We start from the raw sequence: 16,302 nt of genomic DNA, 5'->3' as shown, positions 1-16,302 counted from the left end.
GCTATTTATATATCATTATTTGATAAGGCTGGAATGTTGTTAAGTGGATGTAGAATTCAATGAAAAAATAAGAACGCCTGACGTTTCTACAGTCGCACACTGCAACATTTCGTATAACAGCATTCAGCAACAAGCAGCTATTCAAGAACTCACATCCCTTCTCACTAGTGAAATGTTGTTAATTTATTAGCAGTGTTACGCTATTTTGATCCGTATATCCTTAAAATGTTATGATTATTAAAACAAATGTCGCATATCATCCCATGCTATTTTCGTTTATTTAATTAGTATGGGATGATTTCAATCATAACATATGCCTTAAATGATATTAATATAGTTGTGTTTCCCACTGCTGAGCTAAGGCCTCCTCTCCATTTTGAGGAGAACGTTAATCTTGAAATATTATATTAGGCTCACATATTTCGATTTTAGTCGAGTAATATTTATTGATGAGCAAAAAGACAGTTGTACGATGATCTTGACGCGCGTTTTATAAATTTATTTATCAAACTTCATATTTTATCTTGTTCGATTCGTAAGATGTATACGATTAATATTGACTTCAACAAATTGATTCGACTGTTTAAATAGCCGATAAACACTTTTATATTTAATACATTTTTGTTACTTCCGTTTATTTAAAGTCTGTTCAGTTGATTTAGGATTTCGTTTAGTCGATTTCGCAAATGGCCTTGCTTGCACGTCAATATTTATTTTATTTAAATTATTTAGAAAGACTGGTAAAAGGCACCTTATGTTATTGTATAAGTGGAATCTTTAGTGGTTTATGTAATTAATATTTAGTTTTGTTTCCCAATAAAAATATAACCGATACGGACAGTGTATATTGACATTGACACTAAGAAATATTTAATGCCGCCTATATCGTCAGTAAGTCATCAAGCTTTGAAGCAAGATGTTACGTCCTGTGTTTATTTCACTGGTTATGTAATAATTAAGTAAGTTAAATAAGTGTTATTACACTGGTTCTCTCATCCTTTAAGCCGAAACACAACAATATGTGATGACTTATATACCCAGATAAGCTTGCACACAAAAAATTAAAAGTTCAAATTAAAATATATTTATTCAAGATTATTACAGTTTCATATTGATTGTACAAAATGCTACCATAGTTCCGTCTTAAGCACAACAAGCGCCAGGTAATCGTTGAACTGAAGCAATTCAAAACGGCCCGTGATGTATTATGGCGGATTTTACAATCCGACTGTAACATGTATATGTAATGATTCTTAATTCTTGGGTGCCTTGCCAATGACTTAAGACTTGACCATCACGGCGCCATTGCATCTCTTGGACCCAGGATTGCTCAAACACTATCGCGGAGTCCCCATGCCTCGGAAAATACGCTAAGTTGCTGATGTACACGTGAATTAGTTCGTTTGTGTCAAAATGCTGTCCTAGGTCCTATGATAGTGAGATTGCACTTGGGTTTGCATGCACTTGTGTAACACAATCATATTTTATAAAGGTTAATCATCAATATTCGAAAAAAAAAAATGAATCCTATGTGAAATGATTTAATTGAGAAAAATTGTCATCGAAAAATTTTAATCGACGTTTTTTGCAAAACAACCATAGTTACACCTAAATTTTGTAATATGTAATTACTATCTATTAAATACTCTTTATAAAAATGACGTTTTATTGTGTTGCCTAACTAAAAAAAACACTGAAACAAAATATTATGTAACAACAACATCTGTCGACAGTTTTATTGTATATAATACTAGCGACCCGCCCCGGCTTCTCACGGGTGTAATGCTCATACTAAATATACTAGAGTATGTGTTTATATACGTTTACAGTTTTTCAGTTATTAGACAATACAAACCGCTATGTCTGAAGCTGTAATATCTTCGAAAATATTTATTTAAATTACATGCTGTAAATGTATATTGATCTATGTTAAATGCACAATGTATTTAAGTTACTTAATTGGACAAGGAATTATGCTGTATTGCTTAAAATCGCTTCGAAGATAAGCCATGATTTCTCGTAAAAGTAAAGAATAACGGACTAGGGTTTGCGATGTAAGCGCAAAAAAATGTGTTTATTTTCGACGACACATTAGAAACCTGTAAAATTATCAGTGTTTCTCTATTACATTGTTCATGTATTATACATATAAACTTCCTCTTCGATCAATTAATCTATTAAAAAAATCGCATCAATATTTTAAAGCTCTAAGCATACACAGGGACACTACTATGTAATGACAGTTTTATGTATCTATCGTGACAAACATAAAAATGAAACAGCGCAATACATACAAGTTTATAATGTTAATAGCTGTATCTTATCATATTTTTGTAAATAAGAAAGATAGAAGATTAACGCTGAATAAAGAAATGTTGTTGTTAAAAAGAGACGCATATATATTTCTCAATACAATGTTGCACCGAGAGATTGTTTTTGAGTATCTAAGGTACTTATCGATAAAATATCGGTTGTATTTTATTTGACTTGCTACTTTGAAAGGTCTAACAATACCATCGGGACAATGAGATCTGTTTTTCCCAGAACTTTCACAGTTATTATTGTATTTTCTAATACATAAAACATTATAAATTATACGTTTATATTAAAGCGACTTCAACTGACACGCAATAATAATATTTACTTTTATTACGAATTTAATATTTAAAAGAAATTTTATAGTAATTTTAATACAAAACAATGTGATTCTTTCACGAAATATTGTTGTTGTTTAAATAAAATATTATGTTTTTTTTTAATGTAGCAACAATACAAAATATATATTTTTATTTCTTTGTTTTTATATGAAGTTATTTATGAATCAGCCAACTACGAACTAAGTGATTAGTTTAGTGGTAGGTTATTGCACTTGTAAATCCCAGAGTGCTATTATGTTGATATAAATAATAATAATTTAATGTTTATACGTACTTAAGTCCGGAGTTATGATTGTTACACGCGCACGACAACGCGTTCCAGAAAAACGTAAAAATATTTTTTCTAAATCTTTTATAGAAAACATACAAGTTATATTTTATAGTATATAATAATATATCTTAACTAAATTATTTTATAATATAAAATAAACCTCGAGTTAATAAGAATGTTGAATGGAATTAAAATACTTTATTATTGTAAAGTATAGTAATTTAATTGTAAAGTGTAATTTTGGAGAAATGAATAAATAGAGGAATATACGCTTATAAAATTATTTTATAAACTATACAATATATAATAGACTAACATACGAAACGAAATGATACAACAAGTAAAATTTGTATTCGTTGATTTTTATACAATAAATATTGTAAAAAAAGAAATAGCAAAAACGGAACGCTCAAAGTCCTTATATTATATTTTTTATAAAATACGACGTAAAATATTGTTAATTTTTTTCCATAGTATTTTTGAAATTATTGTTTACAACTCTTTGATTTTTTTAATTTAATTTTTATGTTATTTAATGGCAACTTTTGTAGTTTCTATACATTAAAGTTGCCATACTAAAAAAATATGTATGGAGTAATTTTTGTTGTTATCGTTAGTAAATAATAAGTTTTTGTGGTTCCACCCAATATATTATATGTATGTCTAATATAATCTACTTTATTTATTGTTACCATTTTTTTTTAAATACAAAAAATTCAAAATACAAAAAATAAAAACAAAAACATATAAAATAAATATATTTCGAATAAAATTTATTTTTTTAAATTTATAATATAATAATTATTAAATTTAGTCAATAAAAAAAAAAAAAAAAAAAACTCACTCAAATTCGAATCCATAATAATGAATCGTTCGCGTTCGCTTCTTGTCACAATCTGTTCCAAGAGACGCCTCAACAATTAGTGAATTTGTCAATTTAGTTTCTTCAATTAAGTCGATTTTTGCGAGATACATATTATATTTATCGTATATCTATGTATCTGGGGATCGATTAATTATATCTTTATCTAGACATAATTATAACGAATCAAAGCTATTAACAATTACAAACGATAAATATAAAACAGATTGATTAATTAATTTTTAAAAATATTTTACTTAAATCGATGTAATCTTTTTAATATAAATATCAAATTACGTTTGATAATTTTTAAATTGTATAAAAATGGTATGTGGGAGTTTACGTTTGTATGTTTGTTTCAAATGAATGCAATACTTAATCCGGTTGATTCACGTTATGATAGGTTATAGTTTTAAGAACAACAAAGGTTACATGAATATGAGCCGCATAGCCTTGACAACATCCCACATCCTCAGTGGGTAGGAATCCTACATAACCCCTTACAGAAAGCGGCTCGGATTCTAAATCAATTCAAAAGAGAATAACGCTTGGTTGATTGTAATATATATTTTTAATTGATAAGTTATATCTGATGGGTATTTCCAATACATGGTTGGAATTTTTTTAAACATAAGACCTAAACCAAAACCTGAGACCTGATTAAAGGTAGAAATATGGTGGATTTGTTACTTGAGCTGTTTGTATAATATACCTTTGCCTATTGGCTTCAATTTTAAATGATACTGAATTATATTAGTTATGGTTATGTTAGTTCGACAAATGAGTAGTGTTTTGTAATAATTATATAGTTAATTTTGTTACTACCATTAAAAAATAAACTATGTATTTATATAAACAGTTGATACTATATCAATTTCAATGTATGGATTTGAGATAAATATTATTCTTAATTAAAATGATAATTAAATAAATACTTCCATTATATAAATTATAATTATTAAAAATATCAAAATGAAAATTTATTATTATTGAGTTAAATAATATATTTAATAAAAATGAAAATTAAACAGGTAATAAAAGCAATATAATTATTCATAGTCAGAATATTTACCTACCTTTAATTATCTATCTAATCATAAATAATTCATTAGGTATTTAATAATAGAAAAGTGACCTATATTCGTTTGAAGTTACATTGTTTGGGCTAGTATGTTACATTCGTTTGAAGTTTCATTGTTTGGGAAGATACTGATTTTCCATCTATTTAATGGTATCACTACCGGTCACAACCTTCGCAATAACTTCGATAAGCAGACAATTATGACCCATATGACATAAACGTTGATCTAATATGATCCTCGTGATCTATCCACGGCATTAAGTGTCTAACTAACTAACTAAAGTCGCATTATAATAGTTATTATAAATAATTAATTATATTTTACAGAAAGAAATTAAATACATTATATAAATTGTAAAATAAACACGCTGTCCAGAAGATTATGCTGTGGCACTGTACCAAAATATAATAGCCAAATCATCGCAAAGCAAAGTATTGCAGTTAGAGAGACTGCTTAATGGGGTGATATCCTAGGTGAGATTCTGTAAAGCTTTCTGACTAGTGTAAATTAGTGTTGCATATCGATAATCCCCTATCGATTGACTATCGATAGTTAAGGTGTTAACGATGGTATCGATATTCTATCGATAGTGTTGTCACGTGTCAATAGTCAAACTGTCGATAGTTCTGCAACGCTCGTGTAAATTTTACGTGTTTTCATTCGTAATTTATATAAATTTAGCTACCTCTTCCGGCTTCGTACGTTTAGAATAAGTGAAAAACTAGCTCACTCGATCCTAAAGATGCTGTACGATATTCATGTTTACGAATATATTATTATTATTTATTTATTTCGATCTTTCCATACTGCTACATAAAACAAATAGCGAATCACGCCATCGCGATGTAGAAATGTCTACGATTTGACGTAACGCGATCTAGTATTCATGAGTTAAAATATATACATTAATTACATGTACAATAACCGTCCACATAAACTCTCGCTAGTCCATCCCATCGTACTCAGAATAACTCCAAAGTTCCAATATAATTTAAAAAAAAAAAAAAACGAAAGACAAAGTGTTCTTGGGCTAGGAACTCTCTGTTTTTAACTTTTAAAGTTCTATCACAATAGTAACTCTGTGTCGATTGTTTCGAAACATATAGGGAACAAACAAATAGATTAATAATTACCGCTGATAGTAAAAATCGGGTTTCCGTTGACGTGCGGTGAGTAGGCTTCGACCTTATCTGATGGCTTGACAACATCGGGTGCTCCAACCATGCCTAGAACAAGAAAACGATACATTTATAACAACATATATAAACGTATATAATATTATTGCTGGAATATATAATAAAATATCAGACAGAACATCTTAACAACTTCAATGGTGAGTTCAATTTGAATTCAAGTTCAATTGAATCAAAATCTTATATATTTTTTGACCCAGTGATTATGGGACGATAGCTGCACATAAAAAATCCGTTATGGTCTCATTTTGAAGAGCTCCCGCTGTAAATATGCAGAAAAATAATGAGGATTTTTGATTGCAATTTACTAAATTGTTAAGATTTAACAAAGAATTAATTATAGCGAGCGGAAAAAGTTACTAGGTGGTTAGAGAGCGGTACTACGACTGTATAAAAAAAAAATGAACAACGTAAACAAAATTAAAGTAAATTGTTATCAACAAACTCCAGTTCTACCTTAACTAATGTATACTATCTGACATTAAAGGTTTCATTTAAAATCGTTTTAATCATTTTGTCGCCAAATATAGATGAGTGACTTGCAGTTTACAATGAAATGAACTCAGACAAAACCTGTCATAGGTTTCGAAATCATAAAAAATCTTTTGAATAATTGCGTAGTTTCGCGGGAGACCCACAAGTATTCTTTATTCAAGTAGGCTCTTACAAGCACTTTTAAATCGACATTGTAGAATATCCATATCAAGCTACCACCGTTTGGAAATGTTTTCTTGATGAATGATTCTACAGAGATTCTACAACGATGAACCGGAAAGAAATTCAATAGTTACTCTTATTAAAAAAAAAAGTAATTGTTAAATATAATTGTATTTTTAATATGTTTGAAATTTAGCTATAAACAAATGTATTCTGCGGAATTTTATTATATAATCGAATACTCCCCTTCAGGAAGGATGTAGTATCGATATCTTGCTATCAGAGAATCAGAAAATCGGATAATCAGATCAACTCGAGGCAGATTATGTTAGAATATCACATCGGTTTTTTTTTTCATACACATTTATTCTCAAAGTAAATAATTCTCATTATTAATAAATAATTCAAGTAATGCAACTCCGTAATGAAGCAGTTGAACATGAATAACTCTTCCGGTACAAGTGTCGTAAGTTACATCCTTATTTTATGAAACTTTATTTCGGATGTCATCGCGCGCTTCCGAGAGGAAATATTATAACTACACTTAGTAAAGTATACGAAACGGTAGTAGTACTGAACGTAATCATTTTATATGGCCCAGTGGTTAGAATATACATCTTAACCGAAGGCTACAGTTTCAAATCGGTGTAAGCTACTCAATTTTCAAGTGTATTGTACAGGATGAAAGAAAACATCGTGAGAATATTTGTTTATGTTGGAAATGAGAATTTTTCGTATCAATTTAATCGGTAATACCATTCGCCCCATCTTCACCCCCTTATTTATTTAATAGCATATTTAGGACTTCCCATTGTACGAAATTTTAATAATTCCTTACACCGCCAATACACCATCAATATTGGGAACTAAGATGTTATGTCTCTTGCGCCTGTAGTTACACTGGCTGACTTTAGTTAAACTGGAACGCAACAACAATATTGGTGCTTGATGGTAGGATATACGATGAGTGGACATTATAAATATCACAATAAAATCAAATAAAACCATTAAATAAATTTTCAACACGTAACTCAAGATTAGCGCGTTCACGCGTACAAATACCCCAGTTTTATAATATTAGTACAGACATGCTTAGTATTTTATTATCCGTCAATAAAAGGGTATTAAATTAATCTTTTAAAATATTATTGCATTTCCAAGTCTGTGTTTAATAAACAATAACAAGGAACGACAAATCGTATCAAAAATGGCCTTCAAGATAAAACGAAACAGTTCGTACGTCACACCTTTAAAGGCAATAAATTAACTCAGGAAGGGTAAAATACGTCAATACCATAAGCCAATAAGCATGTGTAACGATTTTATATTGAACTAGCTAAACCTGCGGACTTACTGCTGCGGGTATTTACGAATCTTTACCGATAGCGCACAAATCGTCACCCCCATCAGCCTATGTCCATCCCTGCGACTGATCATACCATATTTTATCTAACAGACAGAATTATTTTCGAATATATATCTACTAGCTGTGCCCGCGTCTGCGTGTGCGTTTGAATTTAACAATTCAGTTATTGTTGTAGCCTAAGTTACTCCTTATTACATCAGCTATCTGCCGGTGAAAGTCTCGTCAAAACCGGTCCAGCCGTTCCAGAGATTCGCCGGAACAAACAGACAGATAGAGACACAGACAAAAATTCTAAAAAATATTATTAATATGCATTTAGTAAAAAATTACTTTAATATTACAAACAGACACTCCAATTTCATCATCATATATAATATTCGGATTTTAAAACCATCTCGTCTTAGTGTGACGGGAGAGTCAGTTCATTTTTCGCCAAGTGGATCGACATTAAGATTCAACGGGGAAATGCTGCTACCATGCAGCATATATTTTTATTTACTTTTTTCTGTGCGACTACTTAAAGCCTAATGTAAGTAATTCTTATGTGAAATAAGTTTTTTGAAAGTAAACGAAGTCAGGTACATTTCTTTAATATTTATTATTAAAACATTTATTTATAACCAGAAATATAAGTGCAATATTTAAAACGCACCTTAAATTCTTACGCAGTTCCTTATCGTGTGTTTTGTCTCCTAACCAGACAGTCCTTTATTTAATTTTATTGCGTGTCATAAATACATAATAATATTATTTAAATTGCTTTCTATCTTAATATGTTTATCTAACAGTTTGATTATAACATTTATAACTTAAGATAAGCATATTGTTTGTTTGATGTTTGTCGGTCAAGCTATTTCAAGTTCATCTCGGGAACGAACAGAGCAGTCTATTGTTAAAATATCATCTCATCAAATGTAAGATTAAAAAAAAATGGTATCGAATTGATTGCTTAGCTTAATCATGATGACGCTGAAGCACTACTTTAGTCTTTATTCATATGCACACATAGACCACAACCCCCCACACACACAAAGATAGATATATAGAAACATACAGTACACTTCATTTTTAACGTGTTGTTATTTCTCCACAAATGTGCTATCCGTGTCATTTTTATATCATATTGTTTATAATTGTTATATCAAATTGTGTTTATTAACGTAGCTATTTTAATGCTGATCAAAATCTGAATCAAAGTAAAAAGACGTATAAAGTATTACGTTTTAAATAATAAGTGTAGTAAAATTGTATCAAATAATAGTTTTGTGCTATGCAATAATAAAAATAAATTCACATCGTCATCAAAATCAACCAATCACGATCCACTGCTGGGTATAGGCCGATGTTTTTGGCTTACGTTAGAGTGAACTAGCAGTAATCCTCACGTATGGAGAAAACGTTCTTTCTCTTTTCCTCCATCTCTTACTATTGTATGTTTCTGTTATTGTTATAATTCACACGGATTTTTTATTAACATTTTTGTCACTATAATTTTTGTATCTCTTTTGGGGCCGCCGATAAATATGCCGCACGCAGGCTGTTCATCAAATCGTCTCGGCCTTCCATGTGCCGTTTGGTAATGTAGTTGTATGTAAGTTATTAATTATATTAAAGCTCCGTGGTCGAGTGGTATGTACACCGGTTTTCATGGGTACGCCACTCCGAGGTCCCGGGTTCGATTCCCGGCCGAGTCGATGTAGAAAAAGCTCATTAGTTTTCTATGTTGTGTCGGGTCTGGGTGTTTGTGGTACCGTCGTTACTTCTGATTTTCCATAACACAAGTGCTTCAGCTACTTACATTGGGATCAGAGTAATGTATGTGATGTTGTCCAATATTTATTTATTATTATTATTTATTAAAGCTCAGTACATTTCTGGGAGACTAAAGATCACAATCGAACATATACTTAAAATAATGTCGCTGACGTATTGGGTAATATTGACACACAAGAACGATAACAACTCATTTAGTAATAAAAAAATTATATGTCTAGTAATTTCACTTATAATTAATGCTATTGTGGTAGTATTTAAGTGGTCTCGATAATTATCCCGCTAATTATTCTAAAGGCTCAGTTTTGTAATTAGATTTAAATAAAACAATAGATTGTAAATCAAGTAAATTATTTGCTTAATTAAAAACTTTCCTTTTCTTGATTGTATTGATTTTATTAGACTTAATTAACCCCTTCTCTTCCATCTTTGTTTCCTATTTCAGCCGTGACCTTTTCGTACGAGGATTTAGGTAACAGAAAACGAAATACAAACATCATGACCTCCAATTCAATTTCCCCTGTTAACTGAGCTGGAAAGACAATACTATGAGAATTCTTCTTATCCTGTACAAGACTCATGACGTGTTAAATGAACGTTACTATTATAGGACTCGAATGCCAGACAGCCATAAAGGAATGCGTCGGTATTATTAATAACATTGTTTCTGTATCAATATATTCATCACAAATTTTAAATGTTTTACATTGTAATCAGCGATGATTTGCGAAATTTTCGTATTCCGTTCCTAAAGACTGTGTTTTAAGGTTTATTTTTCTAGCTACCGTGGTTTGGTCTAGTAATATGTTAGTCAATGTTCAGTAAGAGCTTTAAATGAGTCTCTAGAAGGTTAAAATAAACTGTAATGCGGGTCAGATTGGTATAAAAACTAGTTGGAATAATTAGAATATCGATATTTTTTTTATCAGCTAGTTATTTCACTATGCCAAATATGCTTATTGGCGTGCCAAGTGATTGGCACGTCATTTTATACGCTGTGAACGCGATTTATCATCGTAATAATAACTACTGTTTTGCAATTATTCTATTTTAAATATAGTAAGAAAAATTGCTATATTGATAAACACATATTTTGGTCTAGAAATTATTGCTGACAACACGTGCCGATTTTTGCCACAAATGTTATTATTGTTATATAATAATTAAAATTGTAAGGTTTGAGAATATATAATTATTAATTTTATTAATGTATCATTAAAAGTTGGGATCCCACAGGGTACTATTCTATGTCATATTTTCTAAATAATTTATATCAGTGACAAAATTAACAATATTAATAAACAAAAACTTATTTTGTCGGAGTTCATTAATGGTAGGAAAAATATTATGTTTAATCATCATTTATGCAGTGAAACTGTAACAAATCAGTTACAGCTAACCATGAGATCACGGCTGATGAGTTCTTTCATAAAATGTAAATTAGACGTTAGCCTCAAGTCACATAATATGTTGACTTAATTTATAAAATATTACATCGTACGCAGAATATTATTGTATGATGATTTCGTAAGGTATTCACTTTCTTTCTGTTTACGTATAAACTCGAGACGTAACGTCGAGTTTTCGTTGGCCTATCAGATGTTCGAAATTTTGAATTAATCAGTGTATGGTACTGATGTGTTGTGCTTCAACTAATTAATAATGTCATGCCTTGACCTCAGTTCCTTTAACTGTCTGTCATGTTATTAGAGAGTATTTCTATCTATGCATATCTAGCCTCATGGCCACTATAAGCAAAATCGGTTAGAAAGTCGCGATCAACATTAAAACCTTGGTTTGTTTTGGAAATATTGAAAATATAAACATATATATATATATTATATGATATTAAGTTTATTAAATTCATTTCATTCGATAAGAAATGAAAAATAAAGTATGGATCATTGCATTACCGTGAATGCTATATTTAAAAAATGTTAATGTTATGGAAGGAGGTGAGCTTAACATTTTGGGGGAGGAGGTCCCATATGACAAAAGTGCCCCAAAAAAACGTAAGATTAGAAATTGCTCCTCAGTTCATTAAATAACGATCGGTACCTAAGCTACAATAACGTTTCGTTAAATAGTAACCGAACGATATCTCAGAATGGTTGCGATTGTGCAGGCAAATTTCTTCGCTTTGGTTTTAAATCTTTGATACAATATAACCTCATTTAACTTTTAAGAATTAAGAAGATTAAATTTATAATTGTCACGTCAAAATTATACATTTGAAGTAATTGTAACTCCGAAACGCGTGTATCTTCTGGTATAAATTTTATGCAGGTTACAAAACTAGGCATCTGCTCTTTTATTAGAATATTTCAGTAAAAGAGAAAAAAAATTGAAAAGTTTTGAAATTATTTTTTATTGATTTAATAAAGAATTAATTTTAGAGAGCGGAAGAAAAAACATACTGGCCACGTAGAGAGCGGCGCTATGGCTGTATAAAAAAAAAACAAAAGAGACGTCGTCAGTTAAAAATTTAATTAAATAAAAAAAAAAACCTGTCATAGTTTTCGAAATCTGTTGAATAAACGAGAAGTTTCGCGTGCGACCCACTAGTTATATAATATAATAAAAAGGCATATTTATTTTACTATTCCATTATTTAATAATAAAAAGTATTTTTACAGCCGATATATTTCATTAAAGTTAATAATTTAAACTAAAGAAGATGACCTTGAAATTACAAGATAATTACAAGTAATATTGTAGAAAAGCATTTAAGATAAAATGAATTCAACGATAAATTCTTAGCTGTCGCAAAGTTTAACGGTCGATTGAATATTTTCGTAATAATTGCTTTCTCAACAAATACTTGTGTTTTGAAATAAGGGCGATTTTTTTGTTTACGAACCATTAAACAGAAATGATTCTAGTTTGGGACGATTTCTCATAGAATCTACGTGTTTTGTAAATACCATATAAGCGTAAAGCGTTGCAGACAGTTGATCGAAATTGTCATTTGAATAAAAAAACTAATTACAATATTTATTTTGCCTAATTACACAACTGGTTTTACGCAATTGAGTAAAAATAAAACAATACGTTGAGCTATTCAAGTTGATGATTCATTGTCTTTTGTTTTATTTAATAATGCTCCGTATTTATTTATACTTTGTCTAATTCATGATTTAGTTTATGATTCTAATTTCGATTTCGTATATTCGTCAAGTCAGTGACAAAAGATTTGACAATTATATTACTTACTAGGGAACCTGCCCGGCTTATAATGGTCTTTATATCAGTGAAAAATGTATAGTATTGAACATAGGTTCCGGAGATTTAATTTTCTTTTGTTAATATAATAAAGTATCAAATATACACATTTGACGTGGAATTTTCTGTTAAAGAACAATTGATTATAATTTTAGGTATTCTATGAGTTCTATTCTACGTCATACCTACTTATTATTTTCATTAAAATTTACAACTCTTGTAATACAATGAATAATATATGTAGTTTACATGTATACTATCTTTTTTCTCATTAATATATCTATGTACGTACGTATCAGTCTTAAAACCGGACCATAACATTACTATATTGTTGTACTGTATTGCTGTTTAGCGATAGAATATCTGATGAATGGGTGGTACTAACCCAGACGGGCTTGCACAAAACCACTATGAACTATATCTACAATAATAAACATAGATATTGGTATATCTGTGTGAGATCAATAGAGATCACATGCAAAATGGAAAAAAAAAATAGCCCGCTGAGTTTCTTTCGCCGGTTCTTCTCAGGTCCGAGGTGTTAAATTCCGAACCGGTGGTAGATTTTTGACTATCAATAAGCAAGTAACTCATCGCTTATGATGCTGGCGTTGTAGCACAATACACCAACTGTCATAAGAATTGGTATACACAGTCAAGATGACGTTTGCCGATACTCAAATGTACACCTAAAATTGAAAAATAAAACGCTTTAATCCAAATCCAATAAAATCAACAAACCGGTTCTTTAAGAGAACAGAAATGATATAATATATTTTTTTTATCTGTGGTGATAACAGTTCTCGGCGGATCGTTTATTTCATTCGGCTGTCACTAAACACCAGTTTTGCTGATCGTTAATAAAACTTAGTGTATAATTGTTTATATATATACTAATATTATAAATCTGAAAGTAACTCTTGCCTGTCTATTTGTCTGTTGCTCTTTCGCGGCCAAACAAGACGATCTACCCCTAACATGTGAGAATTATCCCTTTCACCCCACTGAATAGTTTATTCGAACAACGATAACCTTGAAACGACCTTTACAATCTTGAAAGCCATTTCCATACAAGTCGCGACCCCGTTATTTCAAACAGCATTAGGCCAGATTTGGCTGAGTGCCATGCCAATAAATATGCGTGTACTAGGTGTAGTGGTTGACTCTAACCTAGGTCTGATGTTTAAATTATTGTAAGGTCATTTAAGTATAAATTAGAATTGAATGAAAACGATTTTAATTTTGCGAGATAAAAATGTAATAAAACAAAAAAATCTAATTGATAAAAGAAGCATTATGAAAAATAAATTCTAAGTAAAAATAATAAATCCAACGAAACCTTCTTTTAAATTTGACAAAGTTGAAATAACATTAAAAAAAAAAACTAAACAATATCCTTTTAAAGCCATACAAAATCACTTTATATCATTTATATCAATTTAGAATACAGTTAAAAGTCGAAAATAGTTTTTGATATAGCATTGTTCGCCCAATGGTAAAAAAATGTTTATTTATATATGTAATAAATTTCATATTTTGAATATTTATTTCTACTCATAAATCAAGTTTAATTAATCTACGCTGTACACAGTCGGCGCCTACTGAAACAGAGCGTCAGACGAGTAATCGTAAAACTTCGAGTGTTAGATGCCGTCATCGTATGTCTTGTTTAAACATCAATTCTCATGAGCACTATGGCACGCACAAACAAAAAAAGTTGAACACAAATATATTCTGAACTGTACGGTCTTTGACTATTCATGTATAAATAACTAATTCTGGTATCGTGTGAATGGTGAGTGGGCCAGTGTAATTACAGGCTCAAGAACTTCTTAGAAAAAATGATGGCCATTGCATTGCATTGCAGTGCAAATTGGTAAATTTGTTTTAGTGCAAATGCCCTTGGGTGAAATTTGGTCTGGTTACCATTTATTTTGTCGTTTTATTACCCTTCTTACCATCAGGTGGAACATTTGCCTAACATGTGCATGTAGCTAGTCTTATAACAAAACAAAATAATAAGCCCAATTGTTTGTAATTTAATTTTCGTGAAATAAATGATTAAATAAATAAAAACCTGTTTAATAATTACGCTGAAATTAAATATGAATATAATGTTTTGAATGCATCACGGATACGCCATACAGAAAGTTAGGTAAAAATGGGCGGTCAGTAGGTATTCGATAAAAAGTGTAATCAACTAATTATTAGTTATTTTGATACACAAAGATATAATATTATAATAAAAACAAACAAGAAACTGTACGTGACGTATGTTGCGTATCAATACTGTAATTCAACGTTCGCTGAGGGTGGCGATTATAATCCAAAATACTGCATTTAATATCAATAGTTTATTTTTTTTTAATTACAACATACAAAATCCCTTCACATTAGTAACATAACCAGATCACTTATTTGAATATAATCATAAAACACTTATACACTAATTAACTAATGATAACACGATTTGGCACGTAATAATTGCGTCCAAGCTAGCGTTTGCTTCGAGCAGCATAAAGGCGAACTGTGTCAGGCTATCTTGGAGGCCCCTTTTTATACCATTTCTGTTAATTGTAAAATGTGGGTACCTCGTATTTTCTTAAAGCTCGACAGTCCTGCAAACAAACACGACCTCGTGTTTCCAAAAACATATAGAAGTAGTTCGTGAGTAGTCGTGCGACCCGCAACCAGGGCAATCTGCCCGCGACCATGGCTATATTACAATTTTATTTTACAATTGTATATTACAATTTTATTATTGGACACATTTCATTCGTTTTTCTTTTATAATATGGAAACAAAAAAAAAGAAACTGAACTGTCTTATACAACAAAAATATATACTATATAATACAAAACAGAGTAACTAAAATTAATAATTAATTAACTCATATGCCATGTATATAAATACATATCTCTTTTTTTATTTATTATCATTATTATTTTTTGTTTTTTTTTTATTATTATTATATATATATTTTTTTTGTTTATTTTTTTTTGTTAATTTTTTTTTTTTACCGGCTCATGTTATGCTTATATTCTAATATATTAATTATTTGATATTTATATAGAAACGAATCCATCATCACTGAGTTTCATTATCAGTATCTTCAGATTGATAGATAGATTCAAATAGATAGATAGATTCAGATTGACTATTGTTTTTATCACTTTCATCAGAAAGGTCATCAAATATTACCCATGGTTGAATTTTATC

The 16,302-nt window shown here is 30.0% G+C and overlaps 1 protein-coding gene across 4 annotated transcripts in view; it reads right to left on the bottom strand.

The window, feature by feature from the left end:
- Positions 1-16,302, bottom strand: part of LOC113398395 (solute carrier family 41 member 1) — a 107,548-nt gene that overhangs the window by 28,344 nt on the left and 62,902 nt on the right. For 3 of the 4 annotated variants that reach the window (XM_026637122.2, XM_026637121.2, XM_064219180.1), the window contains one exon: positions 6,006-6,098. In XM_026637122.2, coding sequence (XP_026492907.1) covers positions 6,006-6,096 — 91 coding nt within the window. In that variant the 5' untranslated portion in view covers positions 6,097-6,098. Of the gene's footprint in view, positions 1-3,772; positions 3,830-6,005; positions 6,099-16,302 lie in introns of those variants that run through there. The other variant, XM_026637124.2, reaches the window with a different exon arrangement.

This window comes from Vanessa tameamea, chromosome 26 (assembly GCF_037043105.1).
Source record: "Vanessa tameamea isolate UH-Manoa-2023 chromosome 26, ilVanTame1 primary haplotype, whole genome shotgun sequence".
NCBI classification, from domain to species: domain Eukaryota; kingdom Metazoa; phylum Arthropoda; class Insecta; order Lepidoptera; family Nymphalidae; genus Vanessa; species Vanessa tameamea.
The sequence above is the reverse complement of the archived record's forward strand: the minus strand, read 5'-3'. Positions and strand labels throughout refer to the sequence as shown.